General features: G+C 33.3%; 2 protein-coding genes across 17 annotated transcripts in view; one reads left to right on the forward strand and one right to left on the reverse strand.

Moving 5' to 3' along the window:
- The window catches only part of LOC138304903 (mRNA-decapping enzyme 1B-like), a 101,862-nt gene extending 86,515 nt beyond the window's left edge, over positions 1 to 15,347 (reverse strand). The window contains exons 1-2 of the mRNA XM_069245293.1: positions 15,219 to 15,347; positions 4,890 to 4,930 (exon numbers count right to left, since the gene is read on the reverse strand). Of these exons, the coding sequence (XP_069101394.1) occupies positions 4,890 to 4,930; positions 15,219 to 15,338 (161 nt within the window). The 5' untranslated portion in view covers positions 15,339 to 15,347. The remainder of the gene's footprint in view (positions 1 to 4,889; positions 4,931 to 15,218) is intronic.
- LOC138304901 (muscle calcium channel subunit alpha-1-like) overlaps positions 1 to 21,617 on the forward strand; it is a 160,074-nt gene that overhangs the window by 35,690 nt on the left and 102,767 nt on the right. For 13 of the 16 annotated variants that reach the window (XM_069245272.1, XM_069245280.1, XM_069245281.1 and 10 more), the window contains exon 1: positions 15,545 to 15,850. The exons of 1 other annotated variant lie outside the window; for it this stretch is intronic. In XM_069245272.1, the coding sequence (XP_069101373.1) occupies positions 15,832 to 15,850 (19 nt within the window). In that variant the 5' untranslated portion in view covers positions 15,545 to 15,831. Of the gene's footprint in view, positions 1 to 15,543; positions 15,851 to 21,617 lie in introns of those variants that run through there. 2 more of the 16 variants (XM_069245273.1, XM_069245290.1) reach the window with 2 other exon arrangements.

Consider the following 21,617-nt stretch of genomic DNA (forward strand, 5'->3'; position numbering starts at 1 on the left):
GTGTGACATGACTTTGCTATGACCCGAAGATGCTGAACCCAATGATAATACCCTGAATTGCTCTATTAGGTATTTGGTGGGGAAGGGATTTTTCTGACTCATACAGTACTATTCTACCCATGTAGACTATTTGTGCCAATTACCCTATCATTAGCACTGTGAAGTACATTATCATTCCAACGATCAAAATATCCAGTCCTTCAGTCAAAATGTGACAAAAAATGTCATAGAGTTGGTTAAAATTAACTGCTTTATGTAACAGCAACAAGAACTTCTCATAGAATCTTGAATAATGTACTAAAGGTAATTTTTTCCATCACAACAAGAACTTTTCATTTTCAAAATCTTTAGCAATGTATTAAGAAGATTTGTGAAAAGCTGAAGGCAGAATAATTCAAAGATAAACAAATTATTTTACAAGTGACAGAACATGTAGAAATTACACTACCACCTAACCCAAGTTGTAAGGATATTTTGTTTATGGATATTGATATCGTCAAGTCCAAATACATGGAATGTCAATTGCAAAATCTCATTAAATATAAAATATGAATGCATATTATAAGAAAATAGATTTTTGAAGATAAAGCAGTATAAATTTCTGCCAATTTTATTCCTCAACAATTTTTCATATATCAATTTCTATAGCATCAGTGTAAACCAGTCCTGGTACACCTGATTTGCCAGCATTAAGTTTATATCAGATCCAAAATAGAACTTTTCTAGGTCATTATTTCAACAACTTCTTTTAAGTGTTTTGGTATCAAAGATTGCTATGAAACTGACTAGGAATATATAAAGAACTGTCAAGAGAGGATTTCAGGTTTCAATGCAAACCTCCAATCTTCAATAGTACGGGAAAACCTCTATGATACTAAATATAGTACTCTGTATCTTAGTGAACTGGTAATGGGGCGTTAATAGCTTAGATCTATAGACATCTGTCTTACAGACTCACTGACAAGTGACATCTTCTAGTGCAAAACCAGGTCATTACGACTAAATTATAGACTATCATTTTTATTTACTTATACATTTATACATCCAAATTTGTAAATGGTTGTCGTCCAATTCCTAAATTGAATCTAACTTTGTAAAAGATTTATAAGAGAGGCATATCAATTTCAATAGATATTTTTCAATGCATTTTGGTCTGAAATCATGACCATTAAGTGGCGAGTGCATTTAGTTCAGTATGACTGCATTTCAGCTTTTGAAAGCACAGCAAATATCTACAGCTATATCAAGATAGCTGTTCCACTAGTAGGATACCGCTAACAAAGAATTACTAAGAAGCTATTTCAATTACAGAAAGTGATGAAAGCACAATTTGTTCAGAAATTGAAAAAGAGTGATCTCCCCTGATTATTTTGACCAGGAGGTATGAAACTTGATGGTGTGGACAAAGACAGCGGACTTCTTCTTTATATGTAATGAATTATTCAGACTAGAAAGGGAAAATCTCATTAGACTACAGGGACCTCTCCCCTGTGTCGGAAACCCTGTGTCCTCCATCGCACCGACCTTGACCTTCTCAGATTAAATCAGCGCTCATGAATGACAACTTGCTTCAAGAGTCATCACGAGTCCTGATCAAATTTGTCGTCACAATATGTCCGTTTTTGCAGTAGATTTTCCTATTCGTGTAATCCTGACCCGCAATCAGTTTAAAACGTCGGCGAACAAATCCTTTAGCAACTGATCCGTCTATACACATGCCAGATCTTTGGTCACACAAGCAGACGACGCACAAACAATATTCAATCAATTTTGATGGATTTTTTTTAAATAGAATTTTCTTTTTCAAAGTAATTTTTATATATATTTTTCCTCTCGATAGCTATAATGGATATTCTTTACATTATATTGTGACGCTGTAGGCTAGATCTGGTCCACGGTGAATTCTACGACACAGTTATTGTATTGACACTTGTCACAGCTAAACAAACTTGATTGATTTACCAGCAACTTTTTATCACACAAATTGTGTTCTGTACTGGATATTGAAAGGGTAAACACATCCAATGCACTACACAGGGTCTGACCCAATACCGGACGCTTCCTGTCTGAGCCAAAAGGGTGTATAGTTTAGACCGTTCATCAGAATCATTACATCTGAATCAAGTGAACTTCCTGATAGAACACCAGATGAAACAGAACACAACGTAGCTTTGAACAAATACCTTGAACTATATCCAACATACCAGAAAGAACACAATGACTAACAAATTATCTCTTTTACAGTACAACGTTGATTAGATTATAAAAAATGAATTTTTTTTCTGTGGCTGTCATTGAAATATGCTTTTAAGTAAACTTGTCTTTCAACAGAACAAAACCATGGTGAAAGTTGGCTAGAACAGCCAAAGACTTTGTCCTACACTCGTCTAGCCTAATTAACTTGTAGACACCAGTGTTGTCTCTACACAGACAAGAATTTCATCAATATGTTTCTATAAACATGATAAATAGGAGATTTATACTTCTGGAAGGACATTCAAGCTGTATATATACTAGTAGACATATTTGTTTCTTTGTTGTAATTTTTTGTTTTGTTTTCTGTTTTTACATCCTTATAGCAGACTCTGTTAATTAAATACATCCAACCTTTTCGGGGAGGAGGAAAGTTGGAATTCCCAGAGAAAAATCACCAACCTACATACTGTCAAACTTGTCTATATACTGCCCAAGAAAGACAGTCATTGTAGAAATCTGATCTTTATAAAAAATCAAACTGGGCAGAAATTAAACGTTAGTCATAGCTAAATTTTGTGATTTTCATTTCAAAACTGGAAAGTAGTAAAGATTAACGTAAGCAAATATATAAATAGAATGCCTATCAATATAAATGACATAGATATAATTTGTGGAGATAAACTTTCGTGATTCGATTTAGATCGCGGTTGTTTTATAGTAATCTGCAGTAGTAAATCAACACCACTGTAGAACTCATTGATGGTTTGGTGGTGAGAAAGACTTAAACAAGAGACCTGTTAAAATGTATAACGTTCTGACAGAAGTTTCACCAAACAGGCCATAAACAATACAATACAAGTCATTTCTGTTTTGTTCTACCCAGGAATATAATTAATGTTTCCGGTGTGGTGTATCCATTGCCTCTCAGACAAGATACACTGTCTCTTACCCTGTAAGATTCATAAAACCTTTACATCATTAGACATGGTATGCTACTTCATTATAAAGACATTGAAAGCTCATGATAACCATCATTGTAATTAGCAATGAGCAATGTTATCACTTTATATATCAAACCAAATGAAAGACAGACCTTGTTGGAAGAAGATGTGTGTTGGGCCTTACTAATCACCAATTTATCGTGATATTTTGAGAAGAACAATTTTGAATTTAACTAAGTTTTGAGTTTTATCTGAAGATGTGTGTTTGGCCCCAATAATCACCAATTTATCGTGATTTTTGAAAAGAACAATTTTGACTTCAACTAAATTTTGAGTTTTATCTGAAGATGTGTGTGTGGCCCCAATAATCACCAATTTATCGTGATTTTTGAAAAGAACAATTTTGACTTCAACTAAATATTGAGTTTTGAAAAGCAAGCTACAATGAAATCACAAAACTATCATCTCCTCAAAAATGGCATCTCGGTGAAAATGACTGCCTATACGGGCACTAGATTTTACTTTTGTTGGGAAATATTCTTCCCTGATAGCTGGCTGCAATTGTCCAATCCTTTATTGGTTGGTTTCTGAGACATACAAGTAATGTCAATCTCCATGCTTACATAAATTAGCTTCTTTTTGCAGACATACTTCCGCAATTGGAAATAATCCCAATGTCTTCAAGTTCATAGGGAGCCAAACTGGCAGTGACAGTTTTGACAGCCATAATACATTAATGAACTCTATTGAGAAGCAACTTGTCAGAGAAAGGATTTAGATATAGTAACAGGTGACATTCATATTGAACAGCTTAAATCTTTCAGATTTACCTCACAAATTCTAATGTATAACATACTTCAGTGATTTTCATACTTGATATGGTAATTGAAGTGGCATGTACTTTTCGAATTGGGAAAAAAAATTGTATTTCATTCTGTGTAATAGGTATATGTCCCTAAAAGGCTTATTCTTGAATTTTGGAAAATATTCACAGGAAAATACAGCAAAACTTCTTACTAAAAGAGGCCTTTATTTGGCTCCAATTGCACCCAATGCATGTTGTTCTAAAGCTTCACAGGAAGCCTAAATCAAATTAATTCATGTTTTGCAAAGACATATCTTTATAATTCTAGCCTTTCAATATACAGCAATTTCAAACATTCTTGAGATGTCTATTTTCTGGCTTCCTGAAAGCGTAACTGCTGGTAGAAGCTGTATGTACACAATGTAACCTTGAAGATATCGCAAGGACTCTGACAAATCAGCACACCAAATATCACAACTCTTGACCTTAACGCTCTGTATAGAAGTGCTATATATAACGAAAAGCAGACGATGAAGCAACGAGGAACCATACACAACTGCTAGAGTAGACAAAAAAATGTAGACAACAAATGCAAGTAATTTTTGCTTTTGTCAGCTCAATTAAGTTTTTCATATAACTGATGGTATATTTATTCATTCGCTATTTAAAAAAAAATGTTTTAAGATCATTATACGTTTTTTTTTCTACATTTTCTTTTGCAGAAAAAAAGCACTGTTTTATTTTTAAGGCTACAATGGTAATCAGTCAGTGCAAAGGAGAATTGATATTGTAAATTTAAGCTTCCATTTCTGTCTACGGTAGAATCAATTTCTGGGTGAAAGATCCGAGCTGTAGTTAGACCTCCAAAGAAATAATTAGTGTGATACAAGAAGATTAATGGAGACCATGCAGCTAGGAAGCAGGCAAAACAAAACCCTCAGACTTACCTTTGGTAGAGAAATAAGGAGCCTTCGATCGACGTCTTCTCCTGTAAATATAAATAAACAAAACATTACGTAACATTATATAGTAAACATAAATAAAGGATTAAGTACATAAAATTGTCGATGATATATTTTAATCCCCATGTATAACTTACTGACCCAACAAACACTCCCATCCCTATAAGTGCTTCCCTCTACACTTTAATTTCACTGTTAATGTGAAAGGTTAGCTCAAATTTGGTCCTATGAAGCATTTCTTCATTTCTGTCAATTCTTTAAGCACCCTGGGCAACAAATATGGTAATGACAGAATTTTTTTTTATAAATGAATACATTTATAAACTGTGTACATGATGTATATACTAGTCACAAAGACGAAAATAGTGACCTTGCATATGATGATGACCTTGAAGCCAATCAGGGTGACCTTGGTTCAATTTCAATAAAATTCAAAAGTGATGCTCTTTAACAGTTTTATTTCAAAGTTTGTGTTATGCTGTACATTTGTTCAGGTATATGTTCTGACAGAGGTGAGCTGACGTAAAACAAAGAATATTTCTGTATAGTCTTCAAACATAGATAAGAATTTGATTATTGTGTATTGGGTATATAAGTCGATAAGGTCAAGGCCATTCTCTTACATGTGATGTCTGTATGGTGTGTATGTTAGTTAATATAAGACAGGATCCAGCTTTACTATGTAAAAACCTATTTTTACTGGAGATGAAAGATGGCACCCCTCCCTATATGTTACACAGTACTGATGTTCTACAGCTAATCTTGCACGCTTTCTTTGCCTCTGCGATAGTTTGTTTGGAAACAGTGGGAAAACCGCTAGTTAAAAAGACAAGCAGATGTTGGGTTAACAGTGATGGTTGGTTCCTTTATCGTCAGAGTGAAGCTGGGCTCACCAGCATAAGGTGATATAATCTGTTTCAAGGTAAACACAGAGGACGTACAGACATATCCTATATTGAGGCAGCACAGTATAGTTATTCAATGGTGTCAGTCTATGTTTATAATCAGGTAAAGTGAAAAAATGTCCCTTTTCCTGGACTCTTGGTGCCTAAATTTCATACAAATCAAGATTGTATATATACAGTCAAGATTGTCTATAAAGGACACCAAAGGGACATAGCAAAAAATGTCCCTTTTCCTGGACTCTTGGTGCCTAAATATTCATACAAATCAAGATTGTATATACAGTCAAGACTGTCTATAAAGGACACCAAAGGGACATAGCAAAAAAAAGTCCCTTTTCCTGGGACTCTTGGTGCCTAAATTTCATACAAATCAATATTGTATATACAGCCAAGACTGTCTATAAAGGACACCAAAGGGACATAGCAAAAAATGTCTCTTTTCCTGGACTCTTGGTGCCTAAATTTCATACAAATCAAGATTGTATATACAGCCAAGACTGTCTATAAAGGACACCAAAGGGACATAGCAAAAAATGTCCCTTTTCCTGGACTCTTGGTGCCTAAATTTCATACAAATCAAGATTGTATATACAGTCAAGATTGTCTATAAAGGACACCAAAGGGACATAGCAAAAAAAGTCCCTTTTCCTGGACTCTTGGTGCCTAAATTTCATACAAATCAAGATTGTATATACAGTCAAGACTGTCTATAAAGGACACCAAAGGGACATAGCAAAAAAATGTCCCTTTTCCTGGACTCTTGGTGCCTAAATTTCATACAAATCAAAATTGTATATACAGTCAAGATTGTCTATAAAGGACACCAAAGGGACATAGCAAAATAAGTCCCTTTTCCTGGACTCTTGGTGCCTAAATTTCATACAAATCAAGATTGGATATACAGTCAAGATTGTCTATAAAGGACAATGTTGTGTTCTTCTGAGATGTTTGGAAAACAAAAAACCCGGCCTGGAGGTCAGTCAAGACCAACAATTATATCATTTATCTGTTTTAATGTTGATTTTAAGTTACAGTATGGTTTCCAATGGCGATTAAGAAACTACACATTCACTCAAAAGTTTTATCTTCATATCAATATATACCTGGTAAACAAACAAATGTATAGTAATTTTTTCAAACTCTCCTACCACAAGGGGAAATTATCAGTAAAGCCCACAGCCATATAAATGACACATTTTTGGTAAAGTTCTTTACTCTTTAGTCATGAAAAGCAGTAAGAATTTTTTTTGTAAGGTTAAGACAGGGGGCAGAAAATTACTAATTTTTTTGTTAGGTTAAGACAGGGGGCGGAAAATTACTCATTTCAATTAAGCAATTGTCTATGGTGTTCTGCACTAAGATACTATAATACTGTCCACTTTTCACCAAAATGACAGTATACAGCTAAATAATACATAACACGTGTCCCTGTGTGACCTACATTGTGTGTATATTGATGTGAGTACCATATTATAGCCTGATTTTAGTTCAAACTATTAGTTATAGTTTATATACATTATTTAGGGGTAATTTAAGTCAACATTAAAAGACAACTAAACATCAAGACATTGTCAATGTTCAAAGGGGAATAACTCTAATCATAAATGCCAATTTCAATGGTGTAAACAGCTAAATGAAACCGAAATATCTAAAATTATAAAGAAAATCATCAAACAAGTTATAAAAATATTCAAAACCTATAAAAATACAGTAACCTGAGGAAGAAAAAACTGCTTGAAAGCTTTTAGAAATAACTGAATAATACATTTTCTACATAAAATTTGGTCTGTATGAAGGGGAATGACATTTCAAAGGGGAATAACTCTGGTGTCTCTATCCTCAATTCACACTACCCCTGTACCAGGACAGTGATTTTTGTAGGTACAATTGCGGCTGAATAAAGACCCCTTTCCCAAGAATTTCGCTGTATTTCCCCAATTTTATTCAAACATTTTCTAAAATAAAGAAAAATTCTATAAAATATACATATTTCAAGAAAGATTCCCAATTGAAAAGGTACAGGCCCCTGAAACTATTGAGTAAGAAACTCCCTGCAATAGTCTACTATCTCCCATTTTAGCACTGTCTACATTATTTTATTTCAGTTGTTAAATTCCTCACTTTTTCAGTCACACATCCTTTTCAGTTTAGTTTGGTTTGATAGGTATAACGTGCTATTAACAGTCGGGGTCATTTAAGGACGTGCCTGGTTAAGAAGGCCATGGAAAGCTGGAGTATATAGAGAAAGTTCCTGACCAGTAGTCATTACCTGGCAACTCTCCACATGGCAACCCAGAGGTGGAAGGCTTGTGTTTATATGTTGGGAATTTACACATTTTTCATTCAAATAATAATCAAATGTTTTCACAGCTGATAGTATTTGAAGTGATATAAATTCATAATTGTGATCAGATAATATTGAAAACAGTAGAAAATGTACTTAATTTAGCAGTAGTTTTATTATAGTATTTTTTCCCACTATCTTTGAACTTTGAAGCGTTTATTCAGGCAGAGTGCTGAATTTTGAAAAGAGAATATTTTTGGTATTGAAAACCTGAATTGTGCAAAATTTATATCAACACTAAGAAAAGAAAATTTACAGTTTTTCACATTTATGCATAAATTAAACTTGACTGCTATAATAAGCATGTTAACAGTATTAGCTGTGAACTTGTCCCATCAAACAGAAATATATCCCCATTTCATCAAACACATAGTTTTAAACTATGTATTCATCGAACAGGTGTTCGGCCATTGAGTAAATTTTCAAACATAATTTTTTTTTTGCTATAGAAAACTACTTTCCTAAAAGTTCAAAATGCTGTAAATCACGGTACTTAAAATATCAATACATGTAGTTTGAGACCAGACATTTTAATTGTTGATGATCGATCGTGACCAACCTCGGATGAGTCGAATACCCTGTATTCCTCGAACTATTGATCTGGTCCCCTGCTGTTCGAGTTATAGGTTTTTTTTTACTGTATTCCATTTCAGCAACAATCTTATTAACAATACCACTTGGTGATTGAGTGTACTACCAATTAGACATTATCTCCCCTTCACCATAAACTGTCTATGTATATAGAACATAGAAGAGAGATTAAAGAATAAAACAAGTATCAAAGGAGGCTGATTAAATTAAAAGATATTTTTAGCAATATAAGTTTACTGAGAGATCATTACATCAGAAATATCATGAAATGAGTCTTTGAATTTTATATTTGGGATGTTTGGCAAACAAAATGAAAACTTCTGACATAAAGTTTAATAAAGTCATCAGAAATGAACTCAAATTCAATTTTTTTTTTTCTTTGCATTACTTACAAACATCTAGAAACATAAATTCCTCAGCACCCATATCAGAAGGATTGGTATTGGATAAAACTATATGCCCTTCCCACCTGCATTTCATGACTAGGGAATCAAATACAAACTTCGAGTAGATGTTTTGCTCGACATCTTGAATTTCTGAAGTTGTAAGTATTTCAATAAACATGAGACAAGCTTTGATTGTATTATGAGCATCTGTTTGTTCAGAGTTTCAGATTCTATGGTTCAGTATATATGGCTTTGATATTTTCTTTCTTAGCCCTGATTTTTTGCACTATAAATGCAGATGTAAATTGTAACCGGATTAACTTGTCATCGAGTTCAGACCTGGGTTTGATTCACATTATATTTCCCCTCTAATAATACATTTGGTCAGTAATCTTGCCTTCTGTGTTTAGTTAAAAGAGAAATTTAGGGAATTTGAATGAATGCAATGCTGATAATAAGACAGTTCAAATGGTTAGAATACTGTTTTGATTTAAAAGGTCCAATGTTGAAGAAGGGGTGAGGCATGTAGCTGGATAGGTTCGGACTGGACCAAAAAGCTGTGGTCAGCTAGCTCAAATGGTCCGAGAATCGGTCTTTAGTTCTTAAGTCAAGAGATTTTGTAATATTTGCTGGCAAGCCTAGCTTTGGAATTGGTATATTTGTGTTCAGATCAAAAGTATTTTTTGAAGAGGAGAAATGTGGTAAAATTTAACAGGATTAAAATCTGGTACCCATCTAAATTGAATTGGCAGAATGTCCATCTGGAGGTTCTTAAAAGTTTGTATTTTGTGATGTAGAATGACCAGCTCTAGAACATTTAAAACATTTTAAAATTTGGCTTCATAAGTTTTGTTTGTACAACATATCTGACTCTAGAGGTTCAAACTAGGGAGAGATAATCTAGTATCATAATTCTGCTGAGAAAATCTTATCAATAACTTGGGTTCTGGTGGCCAGTCTAGGGGGAGATGATTTAGTATAGAATTCTGCTGAGAAAATCTATCAATAAATTAAGATCCAGCCAAATAAATGTTATATTTGTCAGAAAAAGTGTACCAGTGTAATATGGGTCTACATTCTGATGTGTACAGCCCCACATGTTATGTTGGGAAAACTGAGGAATCTCAATCATCTGAATTGCAATTTTCACTTTGGCGTCAATTCAAGTAAAGCACTGTAGTAAAAGCAGATTGACCCACATTTCACTGTAGTAAAAGCAGATTGACCCACATTTCACTGTAGTAAAAGCAGATTGACCCACATTTTCTCTGACTTGTAGTATTTTAGAGAATCTTGTTACAATAGGAGTAGTTTATCTATTTTTAAACTCTAATCTTTATTGACATTTGAATAATCAGATAAAGAACAGTATATTTGTATAGAAAGTATAAATCTAACTGCCTGGCATTCGGCAGTAGTTATTGGTAGCTATTTTGGGGTTAACATGGATGGAGAAGTTGCCAGGACCTGATCATAGGTCAGAGGTCGGTCAAAAAGGACTCTAAATTCAGACATTTTCTTAAAGATGCTACACAGCCTATGAATGGTAATTTTTTTCTATTAAAAACAGGAGCAAATGAATAAGTATTTCTCTTCAGACAAAATTATTTTATATGTATGTTTGTGATAATCAGACATGATATAACATCAATTATTGTCTGATTCATAAATATTATTTATGCTTTGTCGGAGGTTGAGCATCTCTTAAATTAAATCTAATATGCACATAATTACATCATGAATTTAATCTAAATACAATATGATTTACTTTCCATGAAATCTGGCCAGGATGTCATTTACTCAAGAGTATCACTCGCTATATACAGAAAAAGTCTGCAGTTTCCGAAAAATTAGATTAAGTCCAGAGGTATCCCAAGAGGTCAGCCTGGCCTGTATATAGGCTAATTCCATCACTATAGATAATGCAATTTACTAGCCATGACTGGTAACAAAAATCAAGCACTTTGAAATAGTACCAATGTACCTAGTAATAAAATGAACAAGTTTATGTGACTTATATGTACCAATATTGCTAAATAATGTCTCTCCATGGAAGACTGCTTCAGTAATAGCCCAAGTTAAGTAGGTGGTAAACCAATAACTAACTAAAAGACTATTTCCTTAAACCCCTAACATGCATAAACTGGTATTGGACATTTCTAACATGTGACTATAGTGTAACAATAGGAGCTTGAACTAGCAAGAAAAAACTAGAACTGTCATGGGACAACTAAATACCCCCCCCCCTGCTGCACAAATTTAGCAATAACTCCATTAATAGGAGATATTGCAGAACCCTATATATACAGTTTACTCAACTCCCCTTTATGTCAGGGTTTTGTGTACCAAATTTTATCAAAATCTGTCTAGTAGTTTAGGAGGAGTTCGCCGGACAACCTTAACTTCGTTGCAGGCAGAATAAAAGTACAAAAATTACAAAACTATGAATATCTAACATGAACCTTTGACAGAAATCTTTTCACAGTCTTAAATCTAAAGCTATACCTGAAGTAATTTCTCAGCTTGGCCAATGTGGTCAAGTTATTCTGACATATACTACTTCTAGCCCTCTACCTTTGAGTATCGAGTTCAAATCTCATGTGGAGCAATTACATATACTGACCAAAGTTGATGGTTTTCCCCCACATACTCTGGTTTTAATGGGAAGTAAAACAAAAAACAATTAACAAAGCCTGATATTCTCACTTGCCAGCTAGCTATCACAGATAAGGAATTTTTTTTATATTTAATTTACTACATGAAAATACATGGCTTCTATTTCCCCCCCCATCATCTCAGAGCCTAGCAAATAAAAAAAAATAAAAAAAAGGAAAGATCCTGTTCTACAGAATATTGGAAATTGATTTTTTTGATAGGAAATCAAATAAAACACTGTTTCAAGTTAAACCATCACTAATCTAAAGAGTTTGTTGTCTATATCCAAAAGTTTTTATTCATATTAACAAAACAGCACTTCTGAAGTCTGAATGAGCATCTTAAAAATATCTAAAAATAACTGATGTAAAATTAAATGATAAAACCCTGCCAGCATATATATCCTAATTTCATATCAGTGTGAACCTGGTGCTATCTTATTGATTGTAATTATTCAATTTTTTGAATAAATAAATCATGTTTTTGTTTTAATTCAATTACTGTTTTCCACCCAATAAGCGCCCAGGACATTTAAAAAATTGAAAAAATGAAAAGGTGCTTAATATGACAAAATTATTGCAAACCTATAGTTTTGATGGTTTTGGTCTTATACCCGGGTAATTGAAATGAGGCCTCAAAAAGGGGAGGGGCGCTTATAGGGTCATGGGCGCTTATTGGGTCGAATACAGTAAATAGTTCTGATGTATTATATTCCAATTTAGTAATGAAGAACCAAAAAGTCTAAAATTCTTAATCAACAGCATAATAAGCCTGCAGATACAAATGTTCAATGGATTTGTAGCTCAATTTGACACTTACAAATGTGATCAGATGTTTATAATTACTTGTAAACCAACTTTCTTTCGTGTTCGATTTACTTTCGCAAAGTATGCGACCCAAGAAAATTCACGGAAGTTGATCGCCGTGAATTGATATCTAGACTACATGACCTATACTGAGTAAAAATTCAATTCAATTCTAATATCTGTGAATGTTAATTTTGCAAACTTGTTTTGGAATGGAAATTGTGAAATAAAAATCCACGAAAGAAAGTTGAATTATAGAAAAAAAATTCTGTTAGTAAACGATTGTCTGACCAATATGCTGCAGTGTGAACCCTAATTTAGGAGGCTAGGTTTAGGATCAGACATTATTGGACTGAGATACATATATATATATATATGCATGTTAATGTACATGTGTCTGTTAATTTATAGTATCTGCATTATATCATACTTTTATTGTTAATTCATGTATTCATATATAATATATTGCAGAACTTGAGAAAAAGATGAAATAATTCATAAATCAGTTGCATGGAGCAAAAAATTCATATCACCAATCTTTTGAAAGTTTTTTTTTTCTTCCTTTATTTTTTTCCAATATTTTGTGCTTTGATATTTGGTTATGAAAGGTATATAGGTTGTCAATTGTAATTAAGAAATCAAAGAAAGTGAAACACATTAAATGTTTGAATAATATAGGTAAATGTCAAATTGTCAATTAATATCCCGAAATGGACTTGATGTACTAGCATCAAAACTGAATCAAAGGTACTTTCAATTGGTAATGTTTGATCTGTTTGTGCTTTTAAGACCGTCGTTTACTTCTGATTAATAAGGACATATAATAAAGGAGGCAGATAAAAACAAGGATTGATCTCCACACAGAGAATCTGACTATATATCCTACTTTATAATGCTTTTATGAGTACATGTGTACTTGGGCATGGGTCACGTTGGAAAAAGTAAAACTCAAATTAAATTGTACAAAGTATTACTCATTTGTTCATACACATGGATGATACCAATTCATCTGCTTACATGTTCACAAGCAACATTGTTACAATTTCTATTTCAAATTTCCATAACTGAACTATTTCGATCAGAGAATATTATCCATGATGGACATGTGTATATGTGTGTATATGAATGTTTCATTTTCACTGAAGTTGTAAACAATAACATGAGACACATCCAAATGAAGACTATCAGTGTTTTTCCTGGGTATTTTGGGAAATTGCCATTGGTGAAAATTGGGAAATTTTGTGTGATAAAAGTAGGAAATGGAGAATTTTAATGGTGTTTATGGAAATTTTGGAAAAGGTAGAAATAAACAATTATCCTTCTCTAAGAATCAAGTATAAGAATGTATTCTAAAATACGACGTTCAATTTGGGACTTCCGGATTTTTTTCGTTTCGTCACACAAAATAGGCGTCAACTCACTGATTTGGGAAATTTGGACATAGATTTGGGAAAAAATAACTAGAAATACAATTGGGAAGGGGGCCTTATTTCGGCCCCAAATATATAGGCAGGAAAAACACTGACTATATATATGTCACTCTTTTGTACTTCCTGTTGCAAATATGCATGAGGAGAACAACTCATTGTATGATGGACATGCTGGTTTGCTTTAAAACATTATGCTAGCTATAGTTATCTGTTATAATTGTACAATATAAATGCAATTACTAAATTACTGATTGATGCATAAAAATGGAAACAACGGTATCATTGTTTAAAGAATACTTCACTCACATATCATGATTGCATTGGATCTCTATCAATCTGCAGATTGCCTCAGACAACAACTGATAGTAAACATATAACCCATATTTGTCTTTTAATTTAAACTGTGAATAGACTATATAAATTCAGTAACCAGGTATGGGTCGACGTCATGTACTAAAATTTGGGGATGAAATTTAGAACCTGTGACATCTACAGCTATAATCAGTAATATTTGCCTGGCGGTGCAGCCGAGTCATTTCTGTTTTTTTTAATATGTAATACTGTAACATAATGTATTGATTGATGTAATTGTTAACATGACATCAGATACTGTTTGATTCCAACTACAAAGTGTTGATTATTTGGTGGTATCGGATACAGTAACTTACGTAATTGTAATTAGATTTGGCTATATAGTCAAATCTTGCTCTTGGGCAGATTTGGCGGTGTTAACAGACTGGTATTGATCAAGGAATATCTGTTGAAAACCTTTTTAATCATTATGTGCACAGGGAAAGTTTAGTCGGTGATGCTTCTACTATGGAGCCAGTGTTGATGTCATGTAGATGTACTGAAGTCATTGCTGTATTATTACAGTGTACTAGGCCTATATAATCTAACTTATGTTGTAAGCTTCAACTTTATCATGCAGAATTGATAATTTAATGCAAATGAAACCATATTAATTCTGTGGCATTATACTTTTCTTTCTTTACTGCGCGATGATGGCAGTATGCTAGATGTGTGTAGCTACTGAATGTAAAGCCAGTGACTACAATACAGCATATAGACACCGAATGACTGAACACGCTTGTAGACAGACAACACACAACAGCTGAAAACAAACCAAAAACACAACCAGTTATCACTTAAATTGAAGACTTGACAACTATATACACGTGTTTAACGGATACTCACCCATTCATTAGCTACAGAGCTGAATGAATAAAGGGCTACTTGCGATGCTGTATCGATAATTTCTGTAATATACGGATCTCTTTGCTGCAGAGCAGCTAGATTCATCCGGCCTTCCGCCATATTCCAGAAATCAAATAGCTCCGCACTAAAAGTGAATGCGGAGTTAGGGAAGGGAAATTTGCTGGCGTTATAAAATACAGAATCATGAACATAACTGTGTTTTATTTTAACAAGACCGAAATCAATATTCAAAAGAGGGGAAAACTGTCTCGTTTTTAAATAGACCAATGGTTTATGAATCGTGCTAAAAATAGAACAGGTGCACTGAAAACCGGTCAAGCGACACGGTTTCTTTCACGGTAAGCCGACGTCTATGTAACCGAGTCTTCTGTGCATCGTTTATACATGACGGGGATGAGAGCGGAGTGACCACCCAAGGAATTAACCGATATTATTTGGATTCTAAATACCATTAAATAAAATGGGGAAAATTTGGAATTTACAACCAAGATGCCCGGATGCAGCATCATGAGCAGCAAGCAAAAATGGACGAATAATGTGTATTATTGTAGCGAAAAATTAATCGGACGTTCCCCTCCAAATTAAGCCAACAATGGCCTCGCAAGGCCCAGGTAAGCTATTTTCTCAGACAGAAATTAAAACTGTCTTTTTGATGGATGTGTATTTTTTCGTTTAAAGAGCACTGTCTAGTCGTCTGCTGCTGTTGACCGAGCAACAGTCCGGTGCCATGATAAGGAGAAAAATTAAATATGGCTTCGTCTATCGTTGTGAACCAAATTGTTGCTGAAGCAGAATGGTGATGATGCTGCTGCTGTATTTTGAATATTATCTTTTCATTCGTTGATTTTCTGTTATTACGCATAGATATGCTAACCGGCTTTGATCTAAGAGTAATTTAATGATTGAATTCATTTTGTAAAGACCGTTTAACACACACAGCTGATCGCAATTTGCACTGGTAGAATGGTAGCAGTATTGCTACTGTATTGTATGCCTATCTCTGGCATATTATAAGGATTCATCTGTTTACTCTTGAACAAATTTTTATCATTTTTTTTCTTCATTTGTAGTTGTTGAAACTATGTAGTTAAATGTTGTACATTGTTGAAAAATAAGTATATTATGAACATTGTATTACACTGTGTATTAAGTAATTCATTGTGTATTGAAAGTGTTTTAATTGTTATCCTAAAATAATTTGCAAAAATTGAAAATTCCAATTTCTATTTGAAATTATATTTTCAGATATTTAGTTATTTTTATCTGATTATAAAAGTTAGTTTGATATATATGTAGATTACATAAAAATGTAATTTATTATACTAAAACAAGCAAAATTAATACATACATTGCTAGAAATAGAAATACATAGATCTACAGGCTTTTTCCTTCAAGTTGAAATTGATTTTTTTCCTCAAAATTGTTGTGAAAAAAAACCCTTTTGTTATTTGTACTTAGGCATATAGACAACATCATTTCAGCCCTTTTGAAAAGATATACATTGATCCTGATAAGCTAGCTATAGCTACCTATTCACTAATGGTTGAAGGAAAATGGTTATTTTATATGTTAGTTTCATTGTTCAAGGCATTTTATATGTTAGTTTCATTGTGATTGGAATCTTGATGACTTGTCAGTTTGGCCTGTAGGCAAATTCTTTGATTTCACAGATCTATAGTGAAGTCTATATATACCTGTGGTTAATTTGGCGATTTGGGCCTCCTGCTGGTCACCGCCTCACCTGTTATGGGACACTCACCTGTTATAGTGTTAATTAAAGGTCCATTGACTGAATACGCCAGCTACCATATCTGTTATTTGGATGGTGACATCTCACAGAACATATAGCAAGCTTATTGTGATAAAAGGGTTTAGAAGTGTAAGGCTGTATGTATTGGGCTATAGGTAAATGAATCAAAAAGAATGATTAGCAATGTCAGCTGAATATACATTACATTCTAATAAGCCATCTCTGTATCCATTGTTGCATAATGTTGACCTGAATTTGGCTGCGTAACATGACAAGTTTTATTATTTTACAGAATTGAAAGTTTTGCAAGTATAGAATTTATGGGATTATGTAATATCAATACCATCTAAACGACTATTATATAATTATATTTTCAGTTAAATTGCTTTATGTATGGAAATACAATCTGATACGCATGAATTGCTTTGTAATACTTCATAATAGGGCTGCAGCTAGTATATACACATATGTACAGACATACTATATAGGTGTATATGTGTGGGGATCACCTGTACAGAATTAGGTACAGAGCTATGTAGACAATGCTGGCTGTACAATGAGAACAAGAGATGGGTAGTCACAAATATTTGTGGTACAGTCTTGGTTCACACAATGTCTGACACGAGATAATGGGTAATGCATCTCCCTGGTATCAGTCCCTGCTCCCCAGTGCCAGGGAGGGGGGGTGACTTATGTAATTGAAGACAGATTGGGGTTCATGTTCTGCCTACTGCTACTGTGGTGGGGCTCGACTCCTGTGCATCAAATGACAATGCAGATATAGTATAGGCTATATTCATAACAGTGGTTGGGTCTATCTGCTGAATACAGAACATGAATATTTTGTCAAAATATCTAAAAATAGATTTATTTATAAATAGATGAAGTAAAAGGTCAAATATATGTTTTCTCTATTACAGATCCCATTTGATTGTCACTTTATCAATTTTATCAGACACTATATATATGATGGTCTCAGTGTTGGTTATAATAATCTTGAGTGTTGGACAATCTACAGTCATTTTAAGAGAAAAGCAAAAAAATAATGTTGTGATAAAAACTATAGGGTAATTAGAATATATTCCAATTTAAATATGAAAAATTGATGCTAAAAATATAAAGATTATCTTTTGAAAACATATATAGTCATCTGATCATGATCACCTTATAAGTAGAATCTTTAATACCTTTGACAAAAGTATATAAGCTTTATTAAACTTAACTGATATTTAAATCATACGCTCATTGTCTTCACATGATATATACCTATTACTCTTGTGGTATATCAATTTTTTGAAATCATTTAACAAATTTGATTCTCCATGTAGTAGATCATGTGCATCCTGTAATAATCACATACATGGGATACATTTGGGTAATGTATAGGAAGGACTTCACAACACAGCGGGTACATCTGGACATTGATTTACTACATTGCTATATAGTATGTGTCTGGAATATATGAATATCATTGATTGCTGCATGGATGTATATATATACGCAGTACCAGATTCATTTGGATAATTATGTCATTTTCCTTATTACATTATATATAATTACTCATGGATCATGATCATTGCTTGTATAGTCATGGATCATTTGAAAGTTTAATCAACGTACAGACTGACACATATACTATCTGGCTTCCTTCATTTAGACATTGACATGCATTATTTTGAAATCTTAGTGTCATGTTGTTTGGAATTTAATTATTTATTTTATTAGTCATGTATCTGAAAAGGCGTCTGTTTTAATTAATGATTGTAATTTAATCAAATAGACATTATTAATTATTGTACTATATATTGTATTACCTAACAAGCTTATAAATGTCTATTGGAATCCTATAAAAAATTTCAAGAAGCTATAGCTAGTAGCTACATGTCAACACCTTTCTGCTGATAAGTTCAGCTTTCCGCTAGTGTCACAACAGATGGTGCAAATTAGCACCAACATATCGTGCCAATTAGCACCATGTCCCACACCATTTTGCGAATTTCCATTTTCCAAATAATTTGTTTGTATAATGTTTTAGTTGTGACAAACAATCTGGTTTATTATACCTTAAGTGAGAATCCTGCATTCTGATTGGTCGAGAGATATTTGGTATTTTACACTATCACACGGCAGGTAACATTAGAACAATAGGAAACAATAGACACGTTCGTAGCAACCCCCTAGCAACGGGTGATAGTGTATTTTTGACAGTGCAAAATATTAACCACCTGAAAAAGATGCACACTCGTTTCTTTTTTCTATGCCATCTTTTTTGAAGCGATGCTTCAAAATTTATCTGGAGCTAATTAAGTAAAAGTTTTGCTTCGTCTCGGGTGACAGTGATATTCTCGGGATGACACTAGGTACTGTCACCCTCTAATGCAGTTATAGTATATATATACTATTACCTATCCATATTGTATAGCTTGTCACTAATAGTGTCTCTGTACTTGTGATTAGATATACCTGGGGTCTATATTGATATATAGTATAACACATGGGGGAATTCCTAATGTGAATTTATTCTCTTAACAAATTTAAAGGTATTTATACCGTATTCGACTCAATAAGCACCCGTCCCCCTTTTTGAAGCCCCGATTTTAATTGCCCAGGCATAAATAAAGACCAAAAAATACACATAACTGCATAGATTTGCTAAAAATTCATCTTATTAGCACCTTTTCATTATTTTTTTTTTCATTTTTTAAACGCCCTGGGCGCTTATTGGGTTGAATACGGTATATATCCATTCTGGAGTAATTAACTGTTTATAGCTGATTATAACTGTGTAACATTGTTTGGCAGTAGACTTTCAGAATTTTCAGCAGTTGTATTTTAATTGAAGATGCTTACCAATTTTGATGTTAATTTCATTAAAGAATATGATACTGTTTTAATATGTAAAAGAAGTATATATAGGCCAGTATGGTCGATATTAATGCCATAAACAAGCTTGGTTTGGTACTGAATTGTGCACTTGTTCATCAGGAATATATATTATAATTATTTCAGTAAGTAGAATTTTCAAAGGTGAGAGTAACACTAATTTTCATGAATTCCAGTGAAAATTTAAAGGAATACATGGGTTCTAGAAGTTTTTATAAGCCCCACAAGAAAATTATGAATACAGGACTCATTTATGAGATTCTTATAGTTCACTGCTTTAGCTGTTATTCTTCTGCTTATGCTGATCAATTCAATGAAGTTTTTAAAAAGGTGTTCAGAGTCGACCTCTAATATATCTCAATCTGTGTTTCGTGAATTGTTTTGTTGCCATTTAATTAAAGATGCTCCACCGCCGACAGGGCATAAATTAAATGATATTAATCATTTGAACAATAATTGTGTTTGATTGTGTATATATATGGCTAATTAACACAAAAAATAATATAAAATAATTTATTTCGCCTTTAGTGCATGCGCAATCAGTACTTCATTCCATATAGGATATAGTGTCACAGAATTTTTCCCGGATACAATTAATTATTTTTCATATTTTTAACTTGAAGTAAAATTTGAAGCTCAAACTTTTCAATGGTGGTAATGGTGTAAAGTAAGTAACTTTTGTAAATAAAGAATAATACTAAATCGTCTGCTCCTGTTTTTTATAGTGAAAAAAATACCATTTGTCAGCGGTGGAGCATCTTTAAGCTTCCAATTAACAGCTTTGGATATTTTAGCACATATATGCAAAGATTTAGAATATGGATTAGGATGCAGGTCACAGTTTAAGTACAATATATGGAGAATATTTTACCTTAATCAGCTAGTGCATAGATTCAATTTAGTACACTAAGTAAGATATAGTCCAAGGAATATTGCTAAAGAATGATATTTAACAGGGCTGGGTATTGGAAGGTCTAAAACGATACGATACATATTGAAAATACACTGAAACAATACATGATGCGTATTGACGATATACTGGACCTTTTTTTTTCAAATTCAGTTGACCATTGTGTTTTGAATATTTTGAGGATAAAAGACAATTTTGATAAAACATTCTATAACCTGGCAAAAACCTACCAAGCATTTGATTAGGTTCATGATGATCACCATCTGTGTTGATTAATTTCTGTCAATTCGTATTCTTAGCTATGAAAAGACATTTCTAATCCATCTAGGTGACACTGATGCTTAAACACTTCCTCTTTGATTGAAATGCTGTAACTTGAATGATGTTTAAGTATAAATTGTGTTTGGAATTTCCTATTTCTACTAATAAAAACAGTAGGTTGATTGTTCAAACGATCCAAACGATACAGCGATATACAGCATGTTTGCGTATCAATATTCGATACGCTTCTGAAAACCGATACGTATCGGTATATCGATATATTGATCCAGATATTGATCCAGCCCTGATATTTAATGATATAATATGTCCAATAGATATGAAAAAATATGTCGACAATTCAATTAATTGTTTTCTGCAGATCAGGATCCATGGCCATTAGAAATCCATTGACATATATATTAGGGAGGGCCCAGTAATGCCCTTACTGTATTCGTTGTAATTAGCGCCCCCTCCCCTTTTATGGAGAAGAGTTGAAGTTGTATAAACAGGACATAATAATTTTGGTGCATTGATAAGCCCCCCCCCCCCCCCCCCCCCCTCCCCCAATTATTTA

Source organism: Argopecten irradians, chromosome 12 (genome assembly GCF_041381155.1).
Source record: "Argopecten irradians isolate NY chromosome 12, Ai_NY, whole genome shotgun sequence".
In the NCBI taxonomy this organism is placed as follows: Eukaryota; Metazoa; Mollusca; class Bivalvia; order Pectinida; family Pectinidae; genus Argopecten; species Argopecten irradians.